The 27,914-nt window shown below is 52.0% G+C and overlaps 1 protein-coding gene across 1 annotated transcript; it reads left to right on the forward strand.

Moving 5' to 3' along the window:
* The first annotated feature begins 1,000 nt into the window (after window positions 1-1,000).
* Window positions 1,001-27,845, forward strand: card9 (caspase recruitment domain family, member 9). The gene is made up of 13 exons (XM_080211974.1): window positions 1,001-1,097; window positions 6,418-6,636; window positions 8,594-8,731; window positions 11,868-12,193; window positions 13,064-13,243; window positions 16,741-16,884; window positions 18,294-18,419; window positions 18,934-19,125; window positions 19,816-19,857; window positions 21,604-21,649; window positions 24,042-24,127; window positions 26,316-26,398; window positions 26,983-27,845. The coding sequence occupies exons 2-13, from the start codon at window positions 6,447-6,449 to the stop codon at window positions 27,107-27,109; spliced, it is 1,680 nt and encodes a 559-aa protein (XP_080068100.1). The 5' UTR covers window positions 1,001-1,097; window positions 6,418-6,446; the 3' UTR covers window positions 27,110-27,845.
* The last annotated feature ends 69 nt before the right edge of the window (window positions 27,846-27,914 follow it).

Raw genomic sequence — 27,914 nt, forward strand, 5'->3', positions numbered from 1 at the left:
CCATTGTCGGAAAAACCCATCTGGGCCATTAATGTGCCCTTTAGGGAAGGAAATCTGCTGTCCTTACCCGGTCTGGCCTACATGAGATTTCAGAGCTATCCAGTGGCAACTAGGAATGGGTAATAAATGTTGGCCAGTCTTTCAACAAAGTCCGACATGCAAAATTTGAGCCGAATGGGATTGGGGGTTTTGTGTTGAGATAGATAGAAAACTGGTTGGCAGGCAGGAAACAGAGAGTAGGAATAAACTGGTCTTTTTCCAAATGGCAGGCCGTGACTAGTAGGGTACTGTAGGGATCAGTGCTGGGACCTATACGCTACAGGTTCCAGCACTATTCACTATATTTATCAATGATTCAGATGAAGAAACTGAATGTAATATCTCTAAATTTGCAGATGGCACAAAGCTGGATGGGAGGGTGAGCTGGGAGGAGGGTGCAGAGATCCTTCAGTGTGATTTGGACAAATTGTATGAATGGGCAAATGAATGATAGGTGCAGTATAATTTAGATAAACGTGAGGTTATTCGTTTTGATAGCAAAAGCAGGAAGGCAGATTACTATCTGAATGGCCATAAATTAAGAGAAGGGAATGTGCAATGCGACCTAGGTGTCCTTGTGGACCAGTCACTGAAGGTAAGCATGCAGGTGCAGCAAACTGTAAAACAAAAAGGCAAATGGTATGTTAGCCTTCTCAGCGAGAGAGCATTTCATTTTCAATATTCAAATTCATTTACACCTCAGGATAACAGTCCCAAAACATCATTATTCCGTAACCACGCCCTCGATGTTAAAATAATTCTTTTCAAAAACTAGCAGTTCCAGAGAGCTAGCACAGCTTGGAGGGGCTGAACTGCCTCCAGCACTCTCTGACAGACAGTCAGATGACAGTGAATCGGTGACCCAACCCAAACATTGTTCCAACTTGTGACACAGCGAAACTTCCTCTTTCTGGGGTTTGCTGCTGTTCAGAGTTAGCACCGAGCTGTCAAAGTTCACATTTACCCCACTCGAAGCTGGAACCTCGACGAGGAGTTTACTGGGAGTTGGGATCTTGCTGTGTAAGCCAGGATCAGAGCCATTGATGCAGGACAGGTGGGTGAGTGTGTTCTATTTTTTACTAAAAGTGACCTTTCACACTGTAAAGCTGTGGGACACATTGAGCTGAGGTTTTCACGTCAGCCAACACCTCAACAAAGAGATTCCATCAGCCAGACTCCACAAAGCGTGGGCACTGTCACTTCCCACTGCCAGCTTTCAGCTACCGAATAAACCTGTGGGACTTTAACCTGGTGTTGACAGACTCCTTACTGTGTAACACTGGCATCTCCACACCATGTCTTCCTGCAGAGGGATAGGGGGGCTGTGGCAAAACTCATTCTGACAGAATTGTAATTGCTGATGTTTTTGGCTCTTTGACACAAATACTTCACTTCTGTTTCTGATCAGTTTTATTAATATTCACCTGACAACTTCCACAAAGTTCTAAAATTTATTTATTTGTGTCACAAGTAAGTTTATAGTAACACTGCAATAAAGTTACTATGAAAATCCCTGATACTGACTCTCACTGGGGTACGGGTCCCACACACACTGACTCTCACTGGGGTACGGGTCCCACACACACTGACTCTCACTGGGGTACGGCTCCCACACACACTGACTCTCACTGGGGTACGGGTCCCACACACACTGACTCTCACTGGGGTACGGGTCCCACACACACTGACTCTCACTGGGGTACGGGTCCCACACACACACTGACTCTCACTGGGGTACGGGTCCCACACACACTGACTCTCACTGGGGTACAGGTCCCACACACACTGACTCTCACTGGGGTACGGGTCCCACACACACTGACTCTCACTGGGGTACGGGTCCCACACACACTGACTCTCACTGGGGTACGGGTCCCACACACACTGACTCTCACTGGGGTACGGGTCCCACACACACTGACTCTCACTGGGGTACGGGTCCCACACACACTGACTCTCACTGGGGTACGGGTCCCACACACACTGACTCTCACTGGGGTACGGGTCCCACACACACTGACTCTCACTGGGGTACGGGTCCCACACACACTGACTCTCACTGGGGTACGGGTCCCACACACACTGACTCTCACTGGGGTACGGGTCCCACACACACTGACTCTCACTGGGGTACGGGTCCCACACACACTGACTCTCACTGGGGTGCGGGTCCCACACACACTGACTCTCACTGGGGTACGGGTCCCACACACACTGACTCTCACTGGGGTACGGGTCCCACACACACACTGACTCTCACTGGGGTACGAGCCCCACACACACTGACTCTCACTGGGGTACGGGTCCCGCACACACTGACTCTCACTGGGGTACGGGTCCCACACACACTGACTCTCACTGGGGTACGGGTCCCACACACACTGACTCTCACTGGGGTACGGGTCCCACACACACTGACTCTCACTGGGGTACGGGTCCCGCACACACTGACTCTCACTGGGGTACGGGTCCCACACACACTGACTCTCACTGGGGTACGGGTCCCGCACACACTGACTCTCACTGGGGTACGGGTCCCACACACACTGACTCTCACTGGGGTACGGGTCCCGCACACACTGACTCTCACTGGGGTACGGGTCCCACACACACTGACTCTCACTGGGGTACGGGTCCCACACACACTGACTCTCACTGGGGTACGGGTCCCACACACACTGACTCTCACTGGGGTACGGGTCCCACACACACTGACTCTCACTGGGGTACGGGTCCCACACACACTGACTCTCACTGGGGTACGGGTCCCACACACACTGACTCTCACTGGGGTACGGGTCCCACACACACTGACTCTCACTGGGGTACGGGTCCCACACACACTGACTCTCACTGGGGGACGGGTCCCACACACACTGACTCTCACTGGGGTACGGCTCCCACACACACTGACTCTCACTGGGGTACGGCTCCCACACACACTGACTCTCACTGGGGTACGGGTCCCACACACACTGACTCTCACTGGGGGACGGGTTCTGTGTCTAGTTTGAAGGAGTTGGATTGATAGACAGAAATATAACAGAAAATATTGGAGAAACTCAGCGGTTCTGGCAACATCTGTGGAGCGAGAAACAGAGTTAATGTTTTGAGTCTGCGCGACTTCTTTTGAGATAAGGGGCAGGGGGGGAGAAATGTGATGGGTTTTATTCTGTTTCAGGGGATTACAGCAGCTGGAACTCAATCGAAAGTCAATGATTAGTGGCAGCTTGGAGAGATTGCACAAAGAAGTTAAGGATACAAGATAAAGGCTGTGTTAATAGCAGTGTTAAAGACTAAAGAAGGTTGTGACAGCAGCACAAAGGCAAGAAAGTGAAAGCCAGAGCATCGGTGAGCATTCAATAAAAGCAACGTTTCAGAACAAGCAGTGACCCCGTGGGGGGAGGTGGGGTTTGTACCGTGGAGAGAGACACTGAGACAACAACATTGGATTAAAAATTGGGGGGGGGGGGGTCAGGATAGAGGAGAGAGATTCTGGGCTGAGGTTGTTGAACTTGTTGAGTGCGGATGTGTGTGAAATGCCTGATTGGAAACGGAGCTTCTGTTCCTCCAGCTTGTGCTGGGGTTCACGGGGGCAGGCTGAGGGATGGAAACGTGGTCCTGAGGGCAGGATGGTGTACTGGTACATCAAGTTCCCATCTATCTCTGACCATCTGCTCTGCTTCACCCTGTCTGGAACAATCCAGAGCCCATCACATTGCTTTAACCCAGGGGAAGAGTCACTCTGCTTCTCTCTCCACTGACACTGTCAGACCTGCGGAGATTTTCCAGTGTTTTCTGTTTTGATATCAGATTTCCAGCACCGCAGTGTTTTATAGAGTCATAGACTCATAGAGGTTTACAGCATGGAAACAGGCCCTTCGGCCCAACTTGTCCAAGACACTCTTTTCTTTTAAAATCCCTAAACTAGTCCCAACTGCCCGTATTTGGCCCAAATCTCTCTATGCTCACTTTATCCATGTAATGTTTTTTAAAAGGTAAAATTGTACCCGCCTCTACTACTGCCTCTGGCAGCTCGTTCCAGACACTCACCACTCTCTATGTGAAAAAATTGCCCCTCTGGGCACTTTTGTATCTCTTCCTTCTCACCTTAAACCGATGCCCTCTAGTTTTAGACTCCCCTACCTTTGGGAAAAAGATACTGACTATGTCGTTGATCTGTGCCCCTCGTTATTTTATAGACCTCAGTAAGAGGGGGATTGATAGAGTGGACACGCACAGACTATATCCTCGGGTGGATGTAGCTGTTCCTAGGGGGAATAACTATAAGGTTCATGGTGGGAGATATAGGAGGGATGTCCAAGGTAGATTCTTCACTCAGAGAGTGGTTGGGGTGTGGAATGCACTGCCTGCTGTGATAGTGGAGTCGGACACTTTAGGAACTTTTAAGCGGTTATTGGATAGGCACATGGAGCACTCCAGAATGATAGGGAGTGGGATAGACTGATCTTGAGTTTGGACATAGCTCGGCACAACATCAAGGGCTGAAGGGCCTGGATTGTGCTGTACTGTTCTATGTTTCTATGTTTCTAAGATCACCCCTCAGTCTCCTACACTCCAGAGAAAATGTCCCAGTCTATCCAGCCTCTCCTTATAACTCAATCCATCAAGTCTCGGTAGCATCCTAGTAAATCTTTTCTGCACTCTTTCTAGTTTAATAATATCCTTTCTATAATAGGGTGACCAGAACTGTACACAGTATTCCAAGTGTGGCCTTACCAATGTCTTGTACAACTTCAACAAGACGTCCCAACTCCTGTATTCAATGTTCTGACCAATGAAACCAAGCATGCCGAATGCCTTCTTCACCACTCTGTCCACCTGTGACTCCACTTTCAAGGAGCTATGAACCTGTACCCCTAGATCTCTTTGTTCTGTAACTCTCCCCAACGCCCTACCATTAACTGAGTAAGTCCTGCCCTGGTTCAATCGACCAAAATGTATCACCTTGCGTTTGTCTAAATTAAACTCCATCTGCCATTCGTCAGCCCACTGGCCCAATTGATTAAGATCCCGTTGCAATTGGAGATAACTTTTTTCACTGTCCACTATGCCACCAATCTTAGTGTCATCTGCAAACTTACTAACCCTGCCTCCTATATTCTCATCCAAATCATTAATATAAATGACAAATAACAGTGGACCCAGCACTGATCCCTGAGGCTGGTCACAGGCCTCCAGTTTGAAAAACAACTCTCTACAACCACCCTCTGACTTCTGTCAAGCCAAGAGTGATTTTTTTGCTTTTGTTTTGTCAATACAGTTACTGTTAGCTTGTGGGGGCGGTGGGAGGGGCGGGGGGGGGAGTGAGGTGGCGGTGTGGGGGTTGGGGGGGTAGTGTGGGGGTTGGGGGGGGTGGTGTGGGGGTTGGGGGGGAGGGGCAGGGAGGGGGGTGATGGTGGGGGTGTGGGGGGAGGGGCAGGGAGGGGGTTGATGGTGGGGGTGTGGGGGGAGGAGGGGGGCAGGGAGGGGGGTGATGGTGGGGGTGTGGGGGTGGAGGGGGGCAGGGAGAGGGGTGATGGTGGGGGTGTGGGGGTGGAGGGGGGCAGGGAGGGGGGTGATGGTGGGGGTGTGGGGGTGGAGGGGGGCAGGGAGGGGGTTGATGGTGGGGGTGTGGGGGTGGAGGGGGGCAGGGAGGGGGTTGATGGTGGGGGTGTGGGGGGTGGAGGGGGGCAGGGAGGGGGTTGATGGTGGGGGTGTGGGGGTGGAGGGGGGCAGGGAGGGGGTTGATGGTGGGGGTGTGGGGGGTGGAGGGGGGCAGGGAGGGGGGTGATGGTGGGGGTGTGGGGGCGGAGGGGGGGCAGGGAGGGGGTTGATGGTGGGGGTGTGGGGGGAGGGGCAGGGAGGGGGTGTGACGGTGGGGGTGTGGGGGGAGGAGGGGGGCAGGGAGGGGGTTGATGGTGGGGGTGTGGGGGGAGGGGCAGGGAGGGGGTGTGACGGTGGGGGTGTGGGGGGAGGAGGGGGGCAGGGAGGGGGTTGATGGTGGGGGTGTGGGGGGGTGGAGGGGGGCAGGGAGGGGGTGATGGTGGCGGTGTGGGGGGAGGAGGGGGGCAGTGAGGGGGGTGATGGTGAGGGTGTGGGGGTGGAGGGGGGCAGGGAGGGGGGTGATGGTGGGGGTGTGGGGGTGTGGGGGTGGAGGGGGGCAGGGAGGGGGTTGATGGTGGGGGTGTGTGGGGTGGGGGGAGGGGCAGGGAGGGGGGTGATGGTGAGGGTGTGGGGGGTGGAGGGGGGCAGGGAGGGGGGTGATGGTGAGGGTGTGGGGGTGGAGGGGGGGGTGCGGCAGACCGGTGGGGACCCAGGCAAACTTTAACAGTCACATTTATTTTGGAATTCCTTATGTCTGGGATACATCTCCAGGAAATCTCTTCCCAGGATCTGGAATCACAATGTCGGATGAGAGCGAAACTGATGCCAATGAGCTTTGGAACAATCTGGAAAATTACCGAGCGAAACTGACCTCGACGGTGGAACCGTCTCGGATCACCCCCTATCTCCGGCAGTGCAAAGTCCTAATCCACGATGACGAGGAACAAATCTTCAATGACCCCAACCTGGTCACCAGGCGACGGAAAGTAGGTGTGTCCTCAGAGGGGCCCGAGGAGGTTTACCGGAATGTTCCAGGGACGGGGGACTTCAGTTAGTGCGGAGAGACTGGGGGAAGCTGGGATTGTTCCCCTTAGAGCCGAGAAGGTTAAGGGAGAGATTTAACGGAGACGTTTAAAACCTTATGGGATCTGGGCCGGGTAAATAAAGAGAAATTATTTCCAATGAGGGGAAGGTTGGTAAGCAGACGTCAGAGATTTAAAATCCTTATCGAAAGCATTAAAGGGAAAATGAGGCGATATCTTCGGTTAAAGACCAGATCAGAAACTCCAAGGTATTTTATGAAATTAACTTTTACATTTGATTTTGACATTGGTGAATTAAGATGTTTCTCTCCAGATTTGATTCAAGGAAGCTTTTATCAAACAAAGTTTATATTCTAGCAATATAACAATATATATATTGTTATATTGTTAGAATATAACAAGAATTAGCTTAACTTTTACCAATTGCAAGACTTAAACAAGGCAAAGTATAATTCCTAACAGCTAGCTATCTCTATTGTTCCAATTCAAGCAATAACCCCATAGTCATAGGTCTCTTCAGAACCAGTTAGCACCAAAACAGATACGCTTACTTGGATGCTCGATTTCCACCCCTTTAACACCTCTGAACATTGATCCAATAAACACTGAATGTCCCACAGCAATCTCCAGAGGAAGATGTATCCTCAAATAAAAGAAAACTTCAAAGAAAGAAACCTGGTCTCTGGGAGGTCCCAGTCTCCACACCTCAGAGAGGGAAAGGGCAACTTTTGCCTGCAAATTCCAAACAGTATCTGAACTGGGTTCATCTGTGTAAGCCCAGCTTCACCCAGTCACCTGATTCTCAACTTACCCAACCTAATCAAGACCTACTCTGCAAAACCCCAGTGGAAAACACTAAAAACAGCAGTACTGCATTAGTTCAGGTCAAAACAAACATTTGAAAAATTAGGAGCAATTATGCTGCTGCAGTAACACCACGGGGCTGCTGGATGCAAACCCAGTGGAATTGATGATTAAAAAAAAATCTAACAGATCCTGGACTGGAAACATGAGAAATAGAATTCTCAAAGGTGGAGTGTCATCACACAACACACAGAGGCTGCTTAACATCTGGAATAAACTATCTGAAAGATTGTTGGAGCTTCCAGAAGATTCTTAGACATGTAGCTGAAGTGGATTAAGTTACAAGTCACGGCAAAGAGTCTGAGATGTGATTCTAAGTGAGATTGAGCTCTCAAACAGCCAGCACAGGTTCGGTGGGCTATGGGATCAACCTCTCCCTCCAGGGCCTCTGGCACTAACCACTCCAGAAGGAGCTCTGATCAGATTATTGAACTGATCCCCACTGCCTCAGTCCATATGAGCCCAGAGACAATCTCAGGACCCCCCTCAGAGTCAGAAGGCCAGTGTCTCCTCGCTCACTCGAGACATTTCAGCAAACAATCCTGGTTGATACTACAGAGCAGCACTGAGGGAGTGCCGCACTGTCAGAGGGTCAGTGCTGAGGGAGTGCCGCACTGTCAGAGGGTCAGTGCTGAGGGAGTGCCGCACTGTCAGAGGGTCAGTACTGAGGGAGTGCCGCACTGTCAGAGGGTCAGTGCTGAGGGAGTGCCGCACTGTCAGAGGGTCAGTGCTGAGGGAGTGCCGCACTGTCAGAGGGTCAGTGCTGAGGGAGTGCCGCACTGTCAGAGGGTCAGTGCTGAGGGAGTGCCGCACTGTCAGAGGGTCAGTGCTGGGAGGTGAGTCTGAACCAAGAGGTACTTTCGGCTGAAGGAGGCTGAGATGATGTGATTTAACCCCTCGGAGCCCAGGAGCCTGTCAGAGACTGGTTTCGCCTCAGGACCTTCCAGCAGGTTGTTGGTAAGTCCCGGGGAGTGAGGGGGTGGTGTGGGGGAGCAGGTACAGCCCGGGGAATCCTGACCATCTCTTGTTGGTTTTTGTAGGAATGCTGTTGGACATTTTACAGCGGACGGGCTGTAAGGGTTACATCGCATTCCTGGAAAGTCTGGAGCTGTACTATCCTGAACTTTACAGGCGGATAACTGGAAAGGACCCCACCCGCACATTCTCCGTCATCCTTGGTAAGACCTTCCCTCGCACTCTCCTCTCGGCTTCCCTATCCTCCACCCACTCACCTGAAGTATCACTGCCTCAGGTTCCAACTGAGACCATCCCCGTCTCACCCATCCCGCTGACCTCTTTGGCCTAAGTTAGCTCCCAATCTAACAATTCTAGTCATTCTGTTCAAGATACTTCCTCACCCCTCCCTCCCAATCTCCACAACCTCCTCCTCCAACACCTTAAACTCTGAGATCTCCACATTGTCTCGGACATTCCCGGTTATAATGGAATCCGCCTCTACGGCCGTGTCATCAACAGCCTGAGCTCCAAAATCGGGAATTCCAAACAATAAGGAAAATTCCAGCTCAGGAACAGGCCCCTCGGCCCCTCCAAGCCTGCACCGACCATGCTGCCCGACTGAACCAAAACCCCCTCCCCTTCCGGGGACCATATCCCTCTATTCCCATCCTATTCATGGATTTGTCCAGACGCCCCTTAAAACTCACTATCGTATCCGCTTCCACTGCCTCCCCCGGCAGCGAGTTCCAGGCACCCACCACCCTCTGTGTAAAAAACTTGCCTCGTACATCTTTAAACCTTGCCCCTCACACCTTAAACCTTTACCCCCCAGTAACTGACTCTTCCACCCTGGGAAAAAGCTTCTGACTATCCACTCTGTCCCTCATAATCTTGTAGACTTCTATAGGGTCTCCCCCTCAACCTCTGTCGCTCCAGTGAGAACAAACCAAGTTTCTCCAACCTCTCCTCATAGCTAATGCCCTCCGTACCAGGGCAACATCCTGGTAAATCCCTCGCTAAAGTTCTGTCTCTCTCCTGCTACAGGTGGGAAGGGATGGCGGGACAACCTTTCTCCTTTACTCCTCACCCTCCCAGTTAAAGGCAGCAAGGTTTTTTGTTTATGAAGGAGTGTTTTGAATGGTTTGAGTTTTCTGATTTCTGGCAATAGACACAAGCAAACTTTCTGAGAAGTTTAAAATCGGTTGATGTTTACAGCTGAAATGTAATCACAATCAAACCCCCATTCCCTCAAACAGAGAGACACATTATGGAATCGTTCATCCCTTTGAATAGATGTTGGCGGCACCAGTACAGAGTTTAAAGTGAATTTCTTTTGCTGAACAGAACTTGAAGAAAAATCATTACAGGGACAAAAAGAGACAAGTTGGAGAGAGGCTGGGTTTCCCTGCTGCTCTGTGCTAATCACATTGAACCGAACTCGGAAATAAACTGAACTCTGAACACACACTGAAACTAAGACACATCTTAATTCTTATCTGGTTACTGGAAATGTTTTCGTCGAGCTGTCTCTGACAAACACAGGTCCTGTAGCTGTGTCATCAAACCTCGCTGCGTACTTTTCACAAATTCAATTTTCAGCTACTCAGCATGCCTTCTGAGTTTTAAAATGTAGTCAATTATTTAAGCTTCGCCGTGTTAGTTAACCCCGACAATCTAGCATTTAAATGTAATTGCAGAGGCAGGAATATCTTAAAACAAAGTCGTCGCATCGACTGAAGCAGAGCTAAGCGTCCATACGACCCCTCACACTTATTCACACAAGAGATGATGAGCTGTAGATGGGACAGTGGGACAGTGCTCAGCACTGCTGCCTCACAGCTCCAAGGACCTGGGTTCGATTCCTGGTTAGTCTCCACCTGTCCTATTGTCTACGTGGTAACAGAGAGCTGAGATAACTGATGCCCAAAAACCGAAATCCCATCAACTTAATAGTTACGGGTAACTCACCGGACGTCCTTTCTTGGCATCCCATCTTTATGAAGCTGAGAGGTTTGGTATTCAATGTCTTTTAAACCCCTTCCATTGAGATGTTGTGGGACTGACGGAGGACGGGATCAAATATCCATGTGCTGCCTCTCACAGAGGAATAGTCAGTGATATTGATTCGCAAGCAAGGAACTGGGGAAAGCTGCAAAGAGACTGGAAACCCAGAGTGTGATTAGAGCGAAAAAGAACAAAGAAAAGTACAGCACAGGAACAGGTCCTTCGGCCCTGCAAACCTGTGCTGGTCATAATGCCCTGACTAAATTAAAACAAAACCCTCCTGTCCTTACTCAGTCCGTATCCCTCTGTTCCCTCCCTATTCCTGTACCCATCCAGATGTCTCTTAAATGTTGTTAATGTTCCTGCTTCCACCGCCTCCTCTGGCAGCGCGTTCCAGGCACCCACCACTCCCTGTGTGAAAAACTCCCCCCTCAGCATCTCCCTTAAACATCCCCCCCTCTCACCTTGAACCTGTGCCCCCCCGTGTAATTGACACTTCCACCCTGGGGGAAATGCCTTTGACTATCCACTATCTCTGCCTCTCATAATTTTGTAGATCTCTATCAGGACTCCCCTTAACCTCCGTCTTTCCAATGAAAACAATCGCAGTTTATTCAACACCTCCTCATAACCAACACCCTCCAGACCAGGCAACATCCTGGTGAACCTTCTTCACACTTTCTCCAAATCATTTATATACAAACAACAGGCCCCAGCTATTTCTCCCCTTGCTTCCCGCAGTAAACTGGGATAAATCCCATCCGGCCCCGGGGTCTTGCCCACCTTCAAGCAATTCCTTCGATATATTGACATTCTTTACAATGTTCACACACCTGTCCCTGACCTCGATATCTGCCATGTCCTTCTCCTTCATGAATACCAATACAAAATACACATTAAAGACCTCACCCACTTCCTGTGGTTTCACACATAACTTCCCTCCATTGTCCTTGATTGGGCTGACTCTTCCTCTCGTTACTCTCTTGCTCCTAATATATCCATAAAAAGCCTTGGGATTCTCCTTGCCCCTGTTTGCTAAAGACATTCCATGGCCTCTTTTAGCCTCCTAATTCCTAAGTTCCTTCCTCCTTTCACCATGCTACTCAAGGCTTTTGTCACTTTTTAGATGTCTAGATCTATTGTGTGCTTCCTTTTTCCGTTTGACTAAGCTTACAATTTCCCCAGCTACCCACGGTTCCCGAATCCTGCCATTTCTATCCCTCCTTTTTGGGGGGACCTGCCTGTCCTGTACTGTGCGCTCTCGCTGCTCCCACAGAGCTGGGAGCTGGTTGATGTTAGTTTTGGTCCCTGACCGGGACTGTGGTGTTAACTCAGGCTGTTTGTGTTGGGCAGATGCCGGAGGTGAGTCCAGCCTCACTCAGCTACTGATGGCGGAGGTCCAGAAACAGCAGCAGGCGGTGATCCAGACCAACAAGCGGCTACAGGACCTGACCAGTGAGCTGACAAAGAAAGACGATCACATCAAACAGCTGCAGGTGAAAGTCAACGAGCTTCAGAAACACCAGGAACGCTTTTGGAAGATGCGGGAGGAACGGAATAATTACAGCGAGGAACTGAAGAGATGTAAGGAGGAGAATTATAAATGGGCCAAGGACTTTGCTTTGCAGAGTGAGGAGAAGAATGGGGTCCTGATGAAGAACAGGGACCTGCAGCTGGAGGTGGGTTCCAGGAATGAAATATTTCTCATTAATCCCACTCCCCATGGGTTCCCCTCTCCCAACTCTCAGCACCCTCCTTGCCCCTGGGTCTGTGAGAGGTGTGGATTCCTCGGAGTTACGTTTAGTGATAATCTCATCCTGACCTCGCTTGCTGGAGTTTGTGATAAGGAGAATGGGGGAAGTACTGAGTTGGTCGGGCAGTGAGAGCGGAGAGAGAAACAGTGTTAATGTCCAGCTCCGTGACATTTCTCAGAACCACTAAGACTGTTTGAATGGAAAGTCACAGTCTGAAACGTTAACTCTGTTTCTCCCCCTGTACTCACTGCCCTGACCCCCCCAGTCTCTGATTTTATTTCAGATTTTCAGCTTCTGCAGGGTTTTGCCTTTGTGTATGTGAACTTTGGACTCACATCGTCCTGGCTCCCATTCACTCCCATTGGACACAATCCCAATGGATCAAACCCCTTCCCATTCACTCCCATTGTACACAATCCCAATGGATCAAACTCCTTCCCATTCACTCCCATTGGACACAATCCCAATGGATCAAACCCCTTCCCATTCATTCCCATTGTACGCAATCCCAATGGATCAAACCCCTTCCCATTCATTCCCATTGGACACAATCCCAATGGATCAAACCCCTTTCCATTCACTCCCATTGGACACAATCCCAATGGATCAAACCCTTCCCATTCACTCCCATTGTACGCAATCCCAATGGCTCAAACCCCTTCCCATTCACTCCCATTGGACACAATCCCGATGGACACCAGTACCTGAATGTTGGTGTGATGTGTCTCAGAGTGTGTGGTGTTGCCATGGTGATGGGGAATTGTGTGAACTCTAAGTGGAAGGTTGTTGTTACAGATTGAGAAGCTGAAACACAGTCTGATGCTGGCTGAGGATGGGTGTAAGGTGGAACGCACTCACACCATGAAACTCAAACACGCCATGGAGCAGCGGCCAAAGCAGGAACTGATCTGGGAGCTCCAGCGGGAAAACGATTTACTCAAAGCAAAAATCCAAGAGCTGGTGCATCCCATGAAGGTGAGTCTCCCTCGGGATTGTCCCTTCGTATTATCCCTCTGCAGCTGCTGATTTACCAGGTATTATTCCATAGACAGCAACCCTCAATCCCCTCACCCTCATTCTCCTCACCCTCAATCCCCTCACCCTCATTCTCCTCACCCTCAATCCTCCCACCCTCATTCTCCTCACCCTCAATCCCCTCACCCTCATTCTCCTCACCCTCAATCCCTTCACCCTCATTCTCCTCACCCTCAATCCCCTCACCCTCATTCTCCTCACCCTCAATCCCCTCACCCTCATTCTCCTCACCCTCAATCCCCTCACCCTTATTCTCCTCACCCTCAATCCCCTCACCCTCATTCTCCTCACCCTCATTCTCCTCACCCTCAATCCCCTCACCCTCATTCTCCTCACCCTCAATCCCCTCACCCTCATTCTCCTCACCCTTAATCCCCTCACCCTCATTCTCCTCACCCTCAATCCCCTCACCCTCATTCTCCTCACCCTCAATCCCCTCACCCTCATTCTCCTCACCCTCAATCCCCTCACCCTCATTCTTCTCATCCTCAATCCCCTCACCCTCATTCTCCTCACCCTCAATCTCCTCACCCTCATTCTCCTCATCCTCAATCCTCCCACCCTCACCTAAAAACTGATGAAGCTTTTGAGGAGTGCAGTGAAAATAGAGAGGAAGTTCAACATGGAATTGGGAGGCCTAAAAGAGGCCATGGAATGTCTTTAGCAAACAGGGGCAAGGAGAATCCCAAGGCTTTTTATTAGGAGCAAGAGAAAGAATCGGCCCAATCAAGGACAATGGAGGGAAGTTAAGTGTGGAGCTACAGGAGGTGTGTGAGATCTTTAATGAGTACTTTATACCAATATTCACTAAGGAGAAGGAAATGGCGGATGTTGAGGTCAAGGATAGGTGTGTGAACACTCTGTAGAACGTCAATATATCGAAGGAGGAAGTTTTGGGCATCCTAAATTCCATTAAGGTAGACAAGTCCCCAGGGTCGGATTGGAATCTATCCCAGGTTCCTGCGGGAGGGAAGTCCCTGGGGCCTTCACATCCTCTTTGATCACAGGCGAGATTCCAGAGGACTGGAGAATAGCCAATGTTATTCCCTTGTTTAAGAAAGGAAGCAGGGATAATCCAGGGAATGACAGGCCGGTGAGCCTGATGTGAGTGGTGGGGAAGGTTTTGGTGAAGATCCTGAGGGACAGGATATTTGCACATTTGGAGGAAAATGGGCTAGTTAGTGACAGGCAGCAGGTTTTGTATTAAAATGGGGTTTGGGATGGGCTGACTGGATGGATACAGAACTGGCTGGGTTATAGAAGAGGGTAGTGGTGGAAGGGTGATTTTCAGAATGGAGATCTGTAGCTAGTGGTGTTCCACAGGGATCAGTGCTGGGACCTCTGCTGTTTGTAGTCTATATAAATGATCTGGAGGAAAATGTGGGGGGGGTTCTGATTAATAAGGTTACAGATGACATGAAGATTGTTGGAATTGCTGATAATGCCGGGGATTGTCAGAGATACAACAGGATAGAGATAGATTGGAGACTTGGGCACAAAAATGGCAGATGGAGTTTAATCCAGACAAATGTGAGGTGATGCGTTTTGAAGGATCAAATTTAATTGTAAATGGCAGAACCCTTAGGAACATTAACATACAGAGGGATCTGGGCGTGCAGGTCCACAATTCCCTAAATGTGGCCAAGGTGATTAAGAAGGCGTATGGCATGCTTGCTTCCATTGGCCAGGGCATTGAGTACATGAATTGAGAAATCATATTGCAGCTATATAACACCTTGGTTAGGCTGCATTTGGAGTATTGCGTGCAGTTCTGGACGCCACACTACCAGGACATGGGAGCTTCGGCGAGGGTGTGAAGAAGGTTCACCAGGATGTTGCCTGGTCTCAAGGGTGTTGGCTAGGAGGAGTGGTTGAATAAACTAGGATTGTTTTCACTGGAAAGACGGAGGCTGAGGGGAGACCCGATAGAGGTCTATAAAATTATGAGAGGCACAGACAGGGTGGATAGTCAGAGGCTTTTTCCCAGGATGGAAGCGTCAATTACAAGGGAGCACAGGTTCAAGGTGAGAGGGGAAAGTTTAAGGGAGATGTGCGGGGGTAGTTTTTCATGTAGAGAGTGATGGGTGTCTGGAATGCGCTGCCGGAGGCGGTGGAGGAAGCAGGCACATTAGCAACATTTAATAGACATCTGGATGGGTAACTATGAATAGGGAGGGAATAGAGGGATACGGATCGAGTAAGGGCAGAAGGGTTTTTTAATTTTATTTAGGGCATCATAAGGCTTGGATGTGCCTGTGCTGTACTTTTCTTTGTTCTTTAGCTCCTCCAGCCCCCTACACCCCCCTCCGTATCTCTGTAACCCCCTCCAGCCCCTACACCCCTCCCTATCTCTGTAACCCCCTCCAGCCCCTACACCCCTCCCTATCTCTGTAACCTCCTCCAGGCCCCTACACCCCCTCCCTATCTCTGTAACCCCCTCCAGCCCCTACACCCCTCCCTATCTCTGTAACCCCCTCCAGGCCCCTACACCCCTCCCTATCTCTGTAACCTCCTCCAGCCCCTACACCCCCCTCCGTATCTCTGTAACCTCCTCCAGGCCCCTACACCCCCTCCCTATCTCTGTAACCCCCTCCAGCCCCTACACCCCCTCCCTATCTCTGTAACCTCCTCCAGCCCCTACACCCCTCCCTATCTCTGTAACCTCCTCCAGCCCCTACACCCCTCCCTATCGCTGTAACCTCCTCCAGCCCCTACACCCCTCCCTATCTCTGTAACCTCCTCCAGCCCCTACACCCCTCCCTATCGCTGTAACCTCCTCCAGCCCCCTACACCCCTCCCTATCTCTGTAACCCCCTCCAGCTCCCCCTCCCTATCTCTGTAACCTCCTCCAGCCCCCTACACCCCTCCCTATCTCTGTAACCCCCTCCAGCCCCCTACACCCCCTCCCTATCTCTGTAACCTCCTCCAGCCCCCTACACCCCCTCCCTATCTCTGTAACCTCCTCCAGCCCCTACACCCCCTCCCTATCTCTGTAACCTCCTCCAGCCCCTACACCCCCTCCCTATCTCTGTAACCCCCTCCAGCCCCTACACCCCCTCCCTATCTCTGTAACCCTCACAATTTTCCGAGATCTTTGTGTTCCTTGTTTATTCCCAGTTTTAATCGCTCCATCATTTGAGACCAGCTGCCTTTGCCTGCCGTGGTGGGGTTTGAACCCATGTACCCAGAGCAATAGCCTGGTGCTCCGGATTAGTGGCCTATTAGTAGCCTAGTGACAGCGCCACACTCTCTCCAATGAATCTCAGTTTTAAGGGAGTGTCCATTTAAACAGGCTGCTCTGTACTTCCATGTAATCAGTTGCTGTATAATTAACTCCGTATACCCACTTAACCTGTATATTGTAGCTAAGAGACAGAAACAAACTGCAATTCTCATTGATCTAATCTGCATTTATTTGTTTGTCATACAAACTAAAGGTTGATAAAGTTGATACAAATAAGATGTACATCCAGATTTTGGAGGATGATCGGAGGACAGCACTGGAGGAATACCAGGAGCTTGTCAACAGCATTTACAATCTACGCAAAGAGCTTCAGGATGTGGAGGAAATGCGGGATAAGGTATTTCTCTTTTATCTTATCCTGGGATGTGAGTGTCATTGGGAAATTTGGCATTTGACAAGGTTGCCCTTGCTGGCTGACAGCAGGTTCGTTACAAAGAAGGGTCAATGTCAGCACCAGTTACAACTCCTCAGATACTGTAACAGTCCGTGTCCAAACACACAGGACCTGGACAATATCCAGCTCTGGGCTGACGAGTAACATTCACACCACACAAACGCTAGGCAATGACTATCTCCAACCGGGAGGCTGGTACAGTGGTTAGCACTGCTGCCTCACAGTGCCAGGGATCCAGGTTCAATTCCCAGCTTGGATTTCTGTTTGTGTGGCGTCTGCGAAGGAATGGCGATATAGTTCCAAGTCAGGATGGCGAGTGAGTTGGAGGGGAGCTTGCAGGGGGTGGTGTTCGCAGGTATCTGCTGCCTTTGTCCTTCGAGATGGAAGTGGTCGTGGATTTGGAAGGTGCTGTCTAAAGAACATTGCTGCCCCTGTTTGTCAGGGTGGAGGGGGTGGGTGTTTGTGGATGGGGTGCCAATCAAGCAGGCCTGCTTTGTCCTGGATGGTGTTGAGCTTCTTGAGTGTTGTTGGAGCTGCCCCCATCCAGGCGAGTGGGGGAGTATTCCATCACACTCCTGACTTGTGCCTTGTAGATGGTGGACAGGGTTTGGGGGGTCAGGAGGTGAGTCACTCACTGCAGGATTCCCAGTCTCTGACCCGCTCTGGGAGTCGCTGTGTGTATACGGCTGGGTCCAGTTCAGTTTCTGGCCAATGGTAACCCCCAGGATGTTGACAGAATGGGATTCGGTGATAGGAATGGCATTAACTGTCAAGGGGAATAGTTCATAGAATCATAGAATCCTTGCAGTACAGAAGGAGGCCATTCGGCCCATCGAGTCTGCACTGACCACAATCCCACAAGACTCTATTTCCTTAAACCCACATATTTACTTTGCTAATCCCCCTGACACTAGGGTCAATTTAGCATGGCCAATCCACCTAACCCGCACATCTTTGGGCTGTGGGAGGAAACCGGACCACCTAGAGGAAACCCACACAGACATGGGGAGAATGTGCAAACTCAACACAGACAGTGACCCAAGGCTGGTATTGAACCCAGGACCCTGGAGCTGTGAGGCAGCAGTGCTAACCAGTGTGCCACTGTGAGCAGGAGAGTGAAACCAAAACCACAACTCATTCAGCCGTGATCTTATTGAATGGTGGGACAGGTTAGAAGGGCTGAACGACCTATTCCTGCTCCTCAATCCCATATTCCGGTGATTTCTCATCTCCTGGAATCTGGCAGCAGAGAGTCAGCTCATTCCAGGGATCATATTCCCAGCTCTGTACAGCTACAGAGTGACAGCTATTGGCCAATCCTTATTCCCACCTTGTTCTCTCACTCTCTGCAGCTCCTGGAGGAGAAGGAGGTGTTTGAGCTCCAATGCATGACGTTGAGGAAGGATTCGCAGATGTACAAAGATCGCATTGAGACAACCCTGCAGCAAATGCAGGAGGTGGCGATAGAGAGAGATCAGGTAATTGTGAAGTGACATTGAAGCTCGAATGGTTACAATAATTGGAATAATCTCACCCAATTACAAACAAACAGCTAAATATAATCGTATAGGAGCTGTGTTTGCTGCAAAGTGCACCCTGCGATTATTATTCTGCAGTTAGCGTGATGCATTCATACAGAGAGATGTGTGATTGTGTCTGCCTGACTCTCACACTGATCATTATCGACAGAGATCAGACCTGTCCTGGGAGTGTTTGATGGGGGGACAGTGTAGAGGGAGCTTTACTCTGTATCTAACCCCGTGCTGTACCTGTCCTGGGAGTGTTTGATGGGGGGACAGTGTAGAGGGAGCTTTACTCTGTATCTAACCCTGTGCTGTACCTGTCCTGGGAGTGTTTGATGGGGGAGACAGTGTAGAGGGAGCTTTACTCTGTATCTAACCCCGTGCTGTACCTGTCCTGGGAGTGTTTGATGGGGGACAGTGTAGATGGGATTTTACTCTGTATCTGGTGATCACTCTCTTGTTCCCACAGGCTCTGAAGTCGAGAGAGGATTTTCACAAGTTGCACACACAGACTCTGCAGCAGAATGATGTTTATCGGAAGCTGATTCGTGAGCAGGGCGAGAAATGTGACGAGTTACAGATCGATCTGTTCCGACAAGAGGAACATCTGTTGAGTCTTCAGGCTAAGCTCAAGAGAGTCAATCAAGCTTCAGGAAGCCTGGTAAGATCTAGCTAATGACATGTTCTCCCCGGGACTCAGGGGGCAGGTGAGACGCGGAGGCTCCGTCTGGGATGTTGGGGTCTAATTTGGAACGTGGGGGTTCAATCTAGGATCCCGGGATTCGGTAAATGGGGGAGGCAGCAGGTTAATGATATAATCCCTGGATTGGTCACCCTGGGACTCAGGGGAATGTTCTGGAGACCCAGGTTCGAATCCCGCCACAACAGATGATGAAATTTAAATCCAATAAAAATCTGGATTTAAGAATCTACTGATGACCAGGAAACCATTGTCGATTGTTGTAAAAACCCATCTGGGTCACTAATGTCCTTCAGGGAAGGAAATCTGCTGTCCTTACCTGGTCTGGCCTACATGTGGCTCCAGAACCACAGCAATGTGGTTGAATAATAAATACCCTGAAGGGACAATTAGGGATGGGCAAAAGACCCCAGCCCAGACAGCGATGCCCACATCTTGTAAATATCTGAGATGTTGGGGGCTCTGCTGGGGAGTTTGGGGTTTTGCCTGGGATTTGGGGGTTCAGTTTGGGATTTGGAGGTTTCTGTTTGAGATTCCAGGGACCATTTTGGGATTTGGGGAATCAGTTTGGGATTTCCAGGATCAGTTTAGATTGGAATATTTGAATTTTTCTTCGAGGTCGATAATTCATTTGCCCTTGATCTGTTTTAGACCTCCGATGCGGACGAAATGTCTTCCAGATCCTCTCAGGAGGTGAGTCTCTTGCTGGTTTCATTCCTTCACAATTCGGAGACGTTAGTCCTGTGAGGGTGATTTGGCTGGAAGTTGAGTAGTTTCCTCTTTGAGGTTCCCGTGTCTCCTCCTCCAACACCCCCTGCCCCCTCCCCGGAGCAGGACAACCCTGAGAATAACTCCTACACTTCCGTCACTATTCCCACATCAGCAGCTGGGGAGAGAGCACATCCTGAGTGAGATACAGCCAGAGCGAGTGTGGTTATCTGGGATTCTGGAGCAAACTGGGAATTCGGTGCAGAGGGGAGGGGGTGTCTTTGGCGGGTAGCAGAGGGTGAGGATTGAAGATTGTTTTTGTCACTGTTTGTGGCGTTCCACAGGGATCAGTGCTGGTCCCTTGCTGTGTGCTTTAGAGATCCAGACAGGAATGTGGGTGTCCGATCAGTAGATGACCCAGAAATTGGCAGTGTGGTCAATGGTGAGGAGGAAAGCTTCCAGGATGTTATAGACGGGCTGGTCAGATGGGCAGAACCGTGACAAACCCTGGTAAGTGTGAGGTAATGCATTTTGGGAGGATTAAGAAGGCAAAGGAAATACACAATGAATGGTAGGACACTCAGAAATGCAGAGGATCAGGGGGACCTTGGGGTGCATGTCCATCCCATTAAATCCCATGTACTCATCCAGAAGTCTCTTAAAAGACCCCAGCGAGTTCGCCTCCACCATCACCGCTGATTCCACTCACTCCCCACCCTCTGAGTGAATTAGAATATGATTGCACTACAAAGGGTGCAGAGAGATTCACTAGGATGTTGCCTGGGACGGAGACTTTCAGCGATGACGATCCAGGGTAGGATGGGGTTATTTTCCTTAGAGCAGAGAAAGTGATGTGAGTGATTGCACGAGAGAGTGAGAGAGGCGGGAACTCTCACAAGAAGCATTTAGATGAGCTCTTGAAGCCCCAGAGTTTACAGGACCAGGAACCAAGTGCTGGAAAATGAGATGAGGATGGATTGGTGCATTATGTACAGTTTTAGTGTCCTTATCTGATGTCCTTGCTATAGAGGGATGCAGCGAGGGTTTATCAGGCTGGGGTGGCAGGTCTGTCATATGAGGAGAGACTGAGTGGGTTAGGATTATATTCACTGGGGTTTAGAAGAGTGAGAGGGGATCTGATAGAAACTTATAAAATTCTAACAGGGTTAGACCGGGTAGATTCAGAAAGAATGTTCCCCATGGTGGGGGTAATCCAGAACGAGGGGTCAGAGTTTGAGGATAAGGGGGAAACCTTTTAGAACTGAGGGGAGGAGAAATTTCTTCACCCAGAGGGTGGTGAATGTGTGGAGTTCACTCCCACAGGAAGTAGTTGAGGCCAAAACATTGTGTAATTTCAAGGAGAAATTGGATATAACTCTTGGGGCTAAAGGGATATTGTGGGGGGAGGGGGAAGGGGGAGCCAGGATATTGAATTGGATGAACAGCCATGATCAAAGTGAATGATGGAGCAGGCTCGAAGGGCTGGATAGCCTCCTCCTGCTTCTAGTTTCTGTGTTTCTATGTTTTTAGTGCTGTAAGACTCTGAGACTTTGCTCAGTCAACATGGAATGGGAGGTTTCTGCACCGGGTTCCTCAGCTGCACAAACCACTGTGTTTAACACAGAGGCGAGGATGGGTTTTTACTGGGTGGTTTGGGTTGGTTCATTAGGAGGGAGATGATGATGACGTTAACACCAGCCTCACACTGACACACTCACTCTCTCCAATCAGATCACAGTGACAGGAATCCGAGTCGAGGAACCGGGGTCTGTCGAGCGTAAGTATCAGTGATCCCCAATTCTACAACCCAGTCCAGGCTGGGGCCCTGTGGCTGACTGGCTGCTTGTAACTCACACTCAGGAGGTCAGAGGTTCAAATCCGAGTGCACAGATAGGGACACAAAATTAAATAGAGACACACCGTGCAGGAGCAACACAGCACTGTCAGAGGGTCAGTGCTGAGGGAGTGCCGCACTGTCAGAGGGTCAGTGCTGAGGGAGTGCCGCACTGTCAGAGGGTCAGTGCTGAGGGAGTGCCGCACTGTCAGAGGGTCAGTACTGAGGGAGCGCCGCACTGTCAGAGGGTCAGTACTGAGGGAGTGCCGCACTGTCAGAGGGTCAGTGCTGAGGGAGCGCCGCACTGTCAGAGGGTCAGTGCTGAGGGAGTGCCGCACTGTCAGAGGGTCAGTGCTGAGGGAGTGCCGCACTGTCAGAGGGTCAGTGCTGAGGGAGTGCCGCACTGTCAGAGGGTCAGTACTGAGGGAGTGCTGCACTGTCAGAGGGTCAGTACTGAGGGAGCGCCGCACTGTCAGAGGGTCAGTACTGAGGGAGTGCCGCACTGTCAGAGGGTCAGTACTGAGGGAGTGCTGCACGGTCAGAGGGTCAGTACTGAGGGAGTGCCGCACTGTCAGAGGGTCAGTGCTGAGGGAGTGCTGCACGGTCAGAGGGTCAGTACTGAGGGAGTGCCGCACTGTCAGAGGGTCAGTGCTGAGGGAGTGCCGCACTGTCAGAGGGTCAGTGCTGAGGGAGTGCTGCACGGTCAGAGGGTCAGTGCTGAGGGAGTGCCGCACTGTCAGAGGGTCAGTACTGAGGGAGTGCTGCACGGTCAGAGGGTCAGTGCTGAGGGAGTGCCGCACTGTCAGAGGGTCAGTGCTGAGGGAGTGCCACACTGTCAGAGGGTCAGTGCTGAGGGGGTGCCGCACTGTCAGGGGGTCAGTACTGAGGGAGCGCCGCACTGTCAGAGGGTCAGTACTGAGGGAGTGCCGCACTGTCAGAGGGTCAGTGCTGAGGGAGTGCCGCACTGTCAGAGGGTCAGTGCTGAGGGAGTGCCGCACTGTCAGAGCAATGGGGGTGTAGGTATGGTTGTGTATGGGGGTGTTTGTGGGGAAGGGTGCATGCATGAGGGTGTGGGTGAGGAGGTGGGTGAGGGTGTGGGTGGGGGTGGGTGAGGGGGTGGGTGAGGATGTGGGTGAGGGGGTAGGTGAAGGTGTGGATGAGGGTGTGGGTGTTGGGGTGGGTGGGGGGCAGGTGAGGGGTTGGTGGTGGGTGGGTGAGGCAGTGGGTTGGGGTTGGGTTGGGGGTTGAGTTGGGGTGGATGAGGGAGTTGGGTTGGGGGGTGGGTGAGGGGATTGGGCTGGAGGTGGGGTTAAGAGTGGGGTTGGGGGTGGATGGGGGTGTGGGTTGGGGAGGGTGAGGGTGGTGGGTGAGGGGGTTGGGTGGGTAAAAACATGGGGTGAGGCAGTGGGGTGGTGGGCGGGTTGTGTTGGGTGCTGGTTGGGAGTTGGGTTGGGGATGGGGTTGGGTTTGGGTTAGCGGCGGGTGAGGGGTTGTCTTGAGGTTGGGTGAAGCGATGGGTGGGGGAGGTGAGGGCATTGGGTTGGGGGTTGTGTTGTGGGTGGGTGGGGGGGTTGGATTAGGAGTTGGGTTGAGGATGGGTGAGGGGGGGGTGAGGGGGTGTGTGGGTGAGGGGGGTGGGGGGGTTGGGTGAGGGATTGGGTGAGGGGGTGGGTGAGGGGGTGGGGGGTGGGTGAGGGGTGGGTGAGGGGTGGGTGAGGGGGTGGGTGAGGGGGCGGTGAGGTGTGGGTGAGGGGGGGTGAGGGGGTGAGGGGGTGGGCGAGGGGGTGGGTGAGGGGGTGGGCGAGGGGGTGGGGGGGTGGGTGGGGTGAGGGGGTGGGGGGTGGGCGAGGGGGTGGGCGAGGGGGTGGGGGGGGTGGGGGGGTGAGGGGGTGGGGGGTGGGTGAGGGGGTGGGCGAGGGGGTGGGTGAGGGGGTGGGGGGGGTGGGTGAGGGGGTGAGGGGTGGGGGGGTGGGTGAGGGGTGGGTGAGGGGGGGGGTGGGTGAGGGGGTGGGTGAGGGGCTGGGGGGTGGGTGAGGGGGTGGGTGAGGGGCTGGGGGGGTGGGTGAGGGTGTGGGTGAGGGGGTGGGGGGGTGGGTGGGGGGGTGGGTGAGGGGGTGGGGGGGTGGGTGAGGGGGTGGGCGAGGGGGTGGGTGAGGGGTGGGTGAGGGGGTGGGCGAGGGGGTGGGTGAGGGGGTGGGGGGGTGGGGGGGTGGGTGGGGGGGGTGGGTGAGGGGGTGGGGGGGTGGGGGGGTGGGTGGGGGGGTGGGTGAGGGGGGGGGTGGGGGGTGAGGATTTGTCTTTTCCTCTGTGTTTGATGTGAAAGTTTCTCTTTCAGAAAGTTGTACTTTGAGCTCCCAGAATGCTCAGGGGGAGAGCACCAATCAGCTCGCAGCATCCGGCAGACATGTTGGCAGCAAGACCGTGAGTGTGTCCCAACCCAAAAAACCCAAAAAACTTCCCTGGTTGCTTGGCAACTGCTCATTTTTTCCCAAATCCTTGTTTACTTTTCATCCTGTAAACTCTGTGAGCGGAATAGAAACAGTTTAAAATGAAACTGAACATCCTTATACATGAAAGAACCTTTGTTTTGTATGAATCTCTATCCTTTACCCTCTCCACCCAGAATCACTAAATTAAAACCACTTCAATCTATTCCTTATTTCGAATCTCCACCAATACAAACAGCTCACTGCTGCTTCCTGACACTGAGCTTTATCCTAACTCCATCCACCTGCTTTGACTCCACACCCTTTATAATCTTGTCTTACAAGAGTTTAAGTTTATTTATTAGTGTCACAGATATGTTTACATTACAGTTACTGTGAAAATCCTCTACTCCCCACACTCTGGCCCCTGTTCAGGTTACACTGAGGGAGAATGTAGCACGGCCAATCCACCCTAACCAACACGGTCTTTCGGACTGTGGGAGGAAACCGGAGCACCCGGAGGAAACCCACGCAGACACGGGGAGAACGTACAGACCCTGCATAGACAGTGACCCAAGCCGGGAATCAAACCCGGTCCCTGGCGCTGTGAGGCAGCAGCGCTAACCACTGTACCACCCTTATCCATCTCAGATTTTAAAGTGATTTATTTTAGGTTTTACTGTTTTTTTGTGGGAGAAAGTTACACACATCGAGCATTCATTGTGTGAAGAAGTGTTCCCTAACTGCTCCTGAATCACTCTCACTTTAATATTATATCCTCTTGTCCACGACTCCCCCACTACAGAAATAGTTTCACTATCGAGCCTATCAACTCCCAGCAAAGTCCCGCAGGAGTGGGTGCAGGGGGAGGGGGTGTAGGGGGAGGGGGTGAGTGGGAGGGGTGTAGGGGGAGGGACTGCTGGGGGAGGGGGCGCTGGGGGAGGGGGTGTAGGGGGAGGGAGTGTAGGGGGAGGGACTGCTGGGGGAGGGATTGCTGGGGGAGGGGGTGCTGGGGGAGGGGGTGCTGGGGGAGGGAGTGTAGGGGGAGGGGGTGCTGGGGGAGGGGGTGTAGGGGGAGGGGGTGCTGGGGGAGGGGGTGTAGGGGAGGGGGTGCTGGGGGAGGGGGTGCAGGGGGAGGGGGTGAGTGGGAGGGGTGTAGGGGGAGGGACTGCTGGGGGAGGGGGTGTAGGGGGAGGGAGTGTAGGGGGAGGGACTGCTGGGGGAGGGGGTGCTGGGGGAGGGGGTGTAGGGGGAGGGGGTGCTGGGGGAGGGAGTGTAGGGGGAGGGGGTGCTGGGGGAGGGGGTGCTGGGGGAGGGAGTGTAGGGGGAGGGGGTGCTGGGGGAGGGGGTGCTGGGGGAGGGGGTGCTGGGGGAGGGGGTGTAGGGGGAGGGGGTGTAGGGGGAGGGGTGTGTAGGGGGAGGGGTGTGTAGGGGGAGGGGGTGCTGGGGGAGGGGTGTGTAGGGGGAGGGGGTGCTGGGGGAGGGAGTGTAGGGGGAGGGGGTGCTGGGGGAGGGGGTGTAGGGGGAGGGGGTGCTGGGGGAGGGGGTGTAGGGGGAGGGATTGCTGGGGGAGGGGGTGTAGGGGGAGGGGGGTGTAGGGGGAGGGGGTGCTGGGGGAGGGGGTGTAGGGGGAGGGATTGCTGGGGGAGGGGGTGCTGGGGGAGGGGGTGTAGTGGGAGGGGGTGTAGGGGGAGGGGGCTGCTGGGGGAGGGGGTGTAGGGGGAGGGGGGTGCTGGGGGAGGGGGTGTAGGGGGAGGGGGTGTAGGGGGAATAGCTGCAGGGGAACAGCTGGGTGTGTAGATGACATTATTGTGTGCTTAAACTGGACCAGATACTGGGCAAGACGACAGCTCAGTGACTATCACTGATTGCTGTGCAGACACATGGATTTGGGCCGGTGTCTGCGGGAGTTTGCACATTCTCCCCGTGCTTGCGTGGGTTTTCTCCGGGTGCTCCGGTTTCCTCCCACACCCCAAAGATGTGCTGTTAGGCTGATTGGAGATAATAAATTGTCCCTAAATTAGTTTCCCTCAATCTGGATGGCCATAAGCATAGATAAGGGTTATGGGTGGAGGGGGGGACTGGTGGTGTTAAGATGGTGGCGTGGGCTCGTTGGGCTGTTTCTGTTCTCGGTATCACTGGACCTGGGGCTGTGGCTGTAACTCATATTCACTCTCTGACAGTTACAACCCACGGTCGCTGAGGAACGTTTGGAAGTGAAGAACAGCCGGTGGAGAATGAAGAAAAGCTTCGAAGATTACAGAAGGTTTTTAATAAAATCCTCAGCTCAATATTCCACTGTGAAAATCAGAACATCACAACATTTAGCAGCATCTTATCCACATGATCAACCTTTACCCTGACCGTCTGACTGTCTCTCTGTCTCTCTTTCTGTCTGTCTGTCTGTCTCTCCCTGTCTCACTATCTCACTGTCTCTCTCCCCGTCTGTCTCTCTCTGTTTCTGTCTCTCTCTCCCTCTCTGCCTGTCTCTCTCACTCTGTGTCTCTCTCTCTCACTCTCTGTCTCTCTCACTCTGTGTGTGTCTCTCTCACACTCTCTGTCTGTCTGTCTGTCTCTCTCTCTCACTCTCTGTCTGCCTCTCTCACCGTGTGTGTGTGTGTCTCTCTCTCTCACTCACTCCCTGCCTATCTCTCTCACTCTGTCTCTCTCTCTCTCACTCTCTCTCTCACACTGTCTGTCTGTCTCTCTTTCACTCTCTGTCTCTCTCACTCTGTCTCTCTCTCACTCTCTCCCTGTCCATATCACTGTCTATTGGGATGGGAAGGGGTTTAAAGTCCTCGGCAAATCCTGCAACTAAAATCCTTTTCTTTTGTTTCATTTCCGGAGCAGGAAATGTGCAATCCGACTGAACAAAAAGAGAGACCGGAAGCAGGAAAACTGGGAGAACACGACAGGGAGTGAGAATTCCGACACTGACTCCTCAGACAGAGAGGGAAAGACCGCAATCAGGAGATAATCCACTTGTTCCACAGAGACTCTGCACCCAGCTCATCACCATCAGAGAGACGTGTGTTACAGACAGGAGAGGTGTGAACTGAAACAGCACCAACTACTCACTAACACCCTCTGGAAACACAAAGAGTCTTTGATTGTTTCCTGTTTCTAAGCGATGATGTATTCTCCAATCCTTCGGTTTTTGTTTAATCACCATTTCTATTAATAACCCCACAACAAACTGGAGACAGGATGAACTCGAAGGGTTAGTTTATTTGCGCAGACTCCAAACGCAGGAGAAGGTTTAGAACAGCACCTCCACACTCGGACAGTAACGGGAGAATCATAGAATCCCTACAGTGCAGAAGGAGGCCATTCGGCCCATCGAGCCTGCACCGATAACAATCCCATCCAGGCCCAATCCCCATAGCCTCACACATTTACCTTGCAGATCCCCCTGACATCCTCCTAGAATCCATAGAATCCCTACAGTACAGAAGGAGGCCATTCAGCCCATTGGGTCTGTACCAACCACAATCCCACCCAGGCACTATTCCCATAACCCCTTACATTTATCCTGCTAGTCCCTGACAGTAAGAGTCAATTTAGCATGGCATCCCAGGGTTCTGAGGAAATGGCAGAGGTGATAGTGGATGCCTTAGTGATTATTTACCAAACTTCGCTGGATTCCAGGGAAGTGCCGAAAGATTGGAAAACGGCTAATGTTACGCCGCTGTTTAAAAAAGGTAGCAGGCAAAAGGCAGGGAATTATAGGCCGGTTAGTTTAACGTCTGTTGTTGGAAAAATGCTTGAATCCGTCATCAAAG

This window comes from Carcharhinus amblyrhynchos, chromosome 25, assembly GCF_965287045.1.
Source record: "Carcharhinus amblyrhynchos chromosome 25, sCarAmb.v2.hapA, whole genome shotgun sequence".
In the NCBI taxonomy this organism is placed as follows: Eukaryota; Metazoa; Chordata; class Chondrichthyes; order Carcharhiniformes; family Carcharhinidae; genus Carcharhinus; species Carcharhinus amblyrhynchos.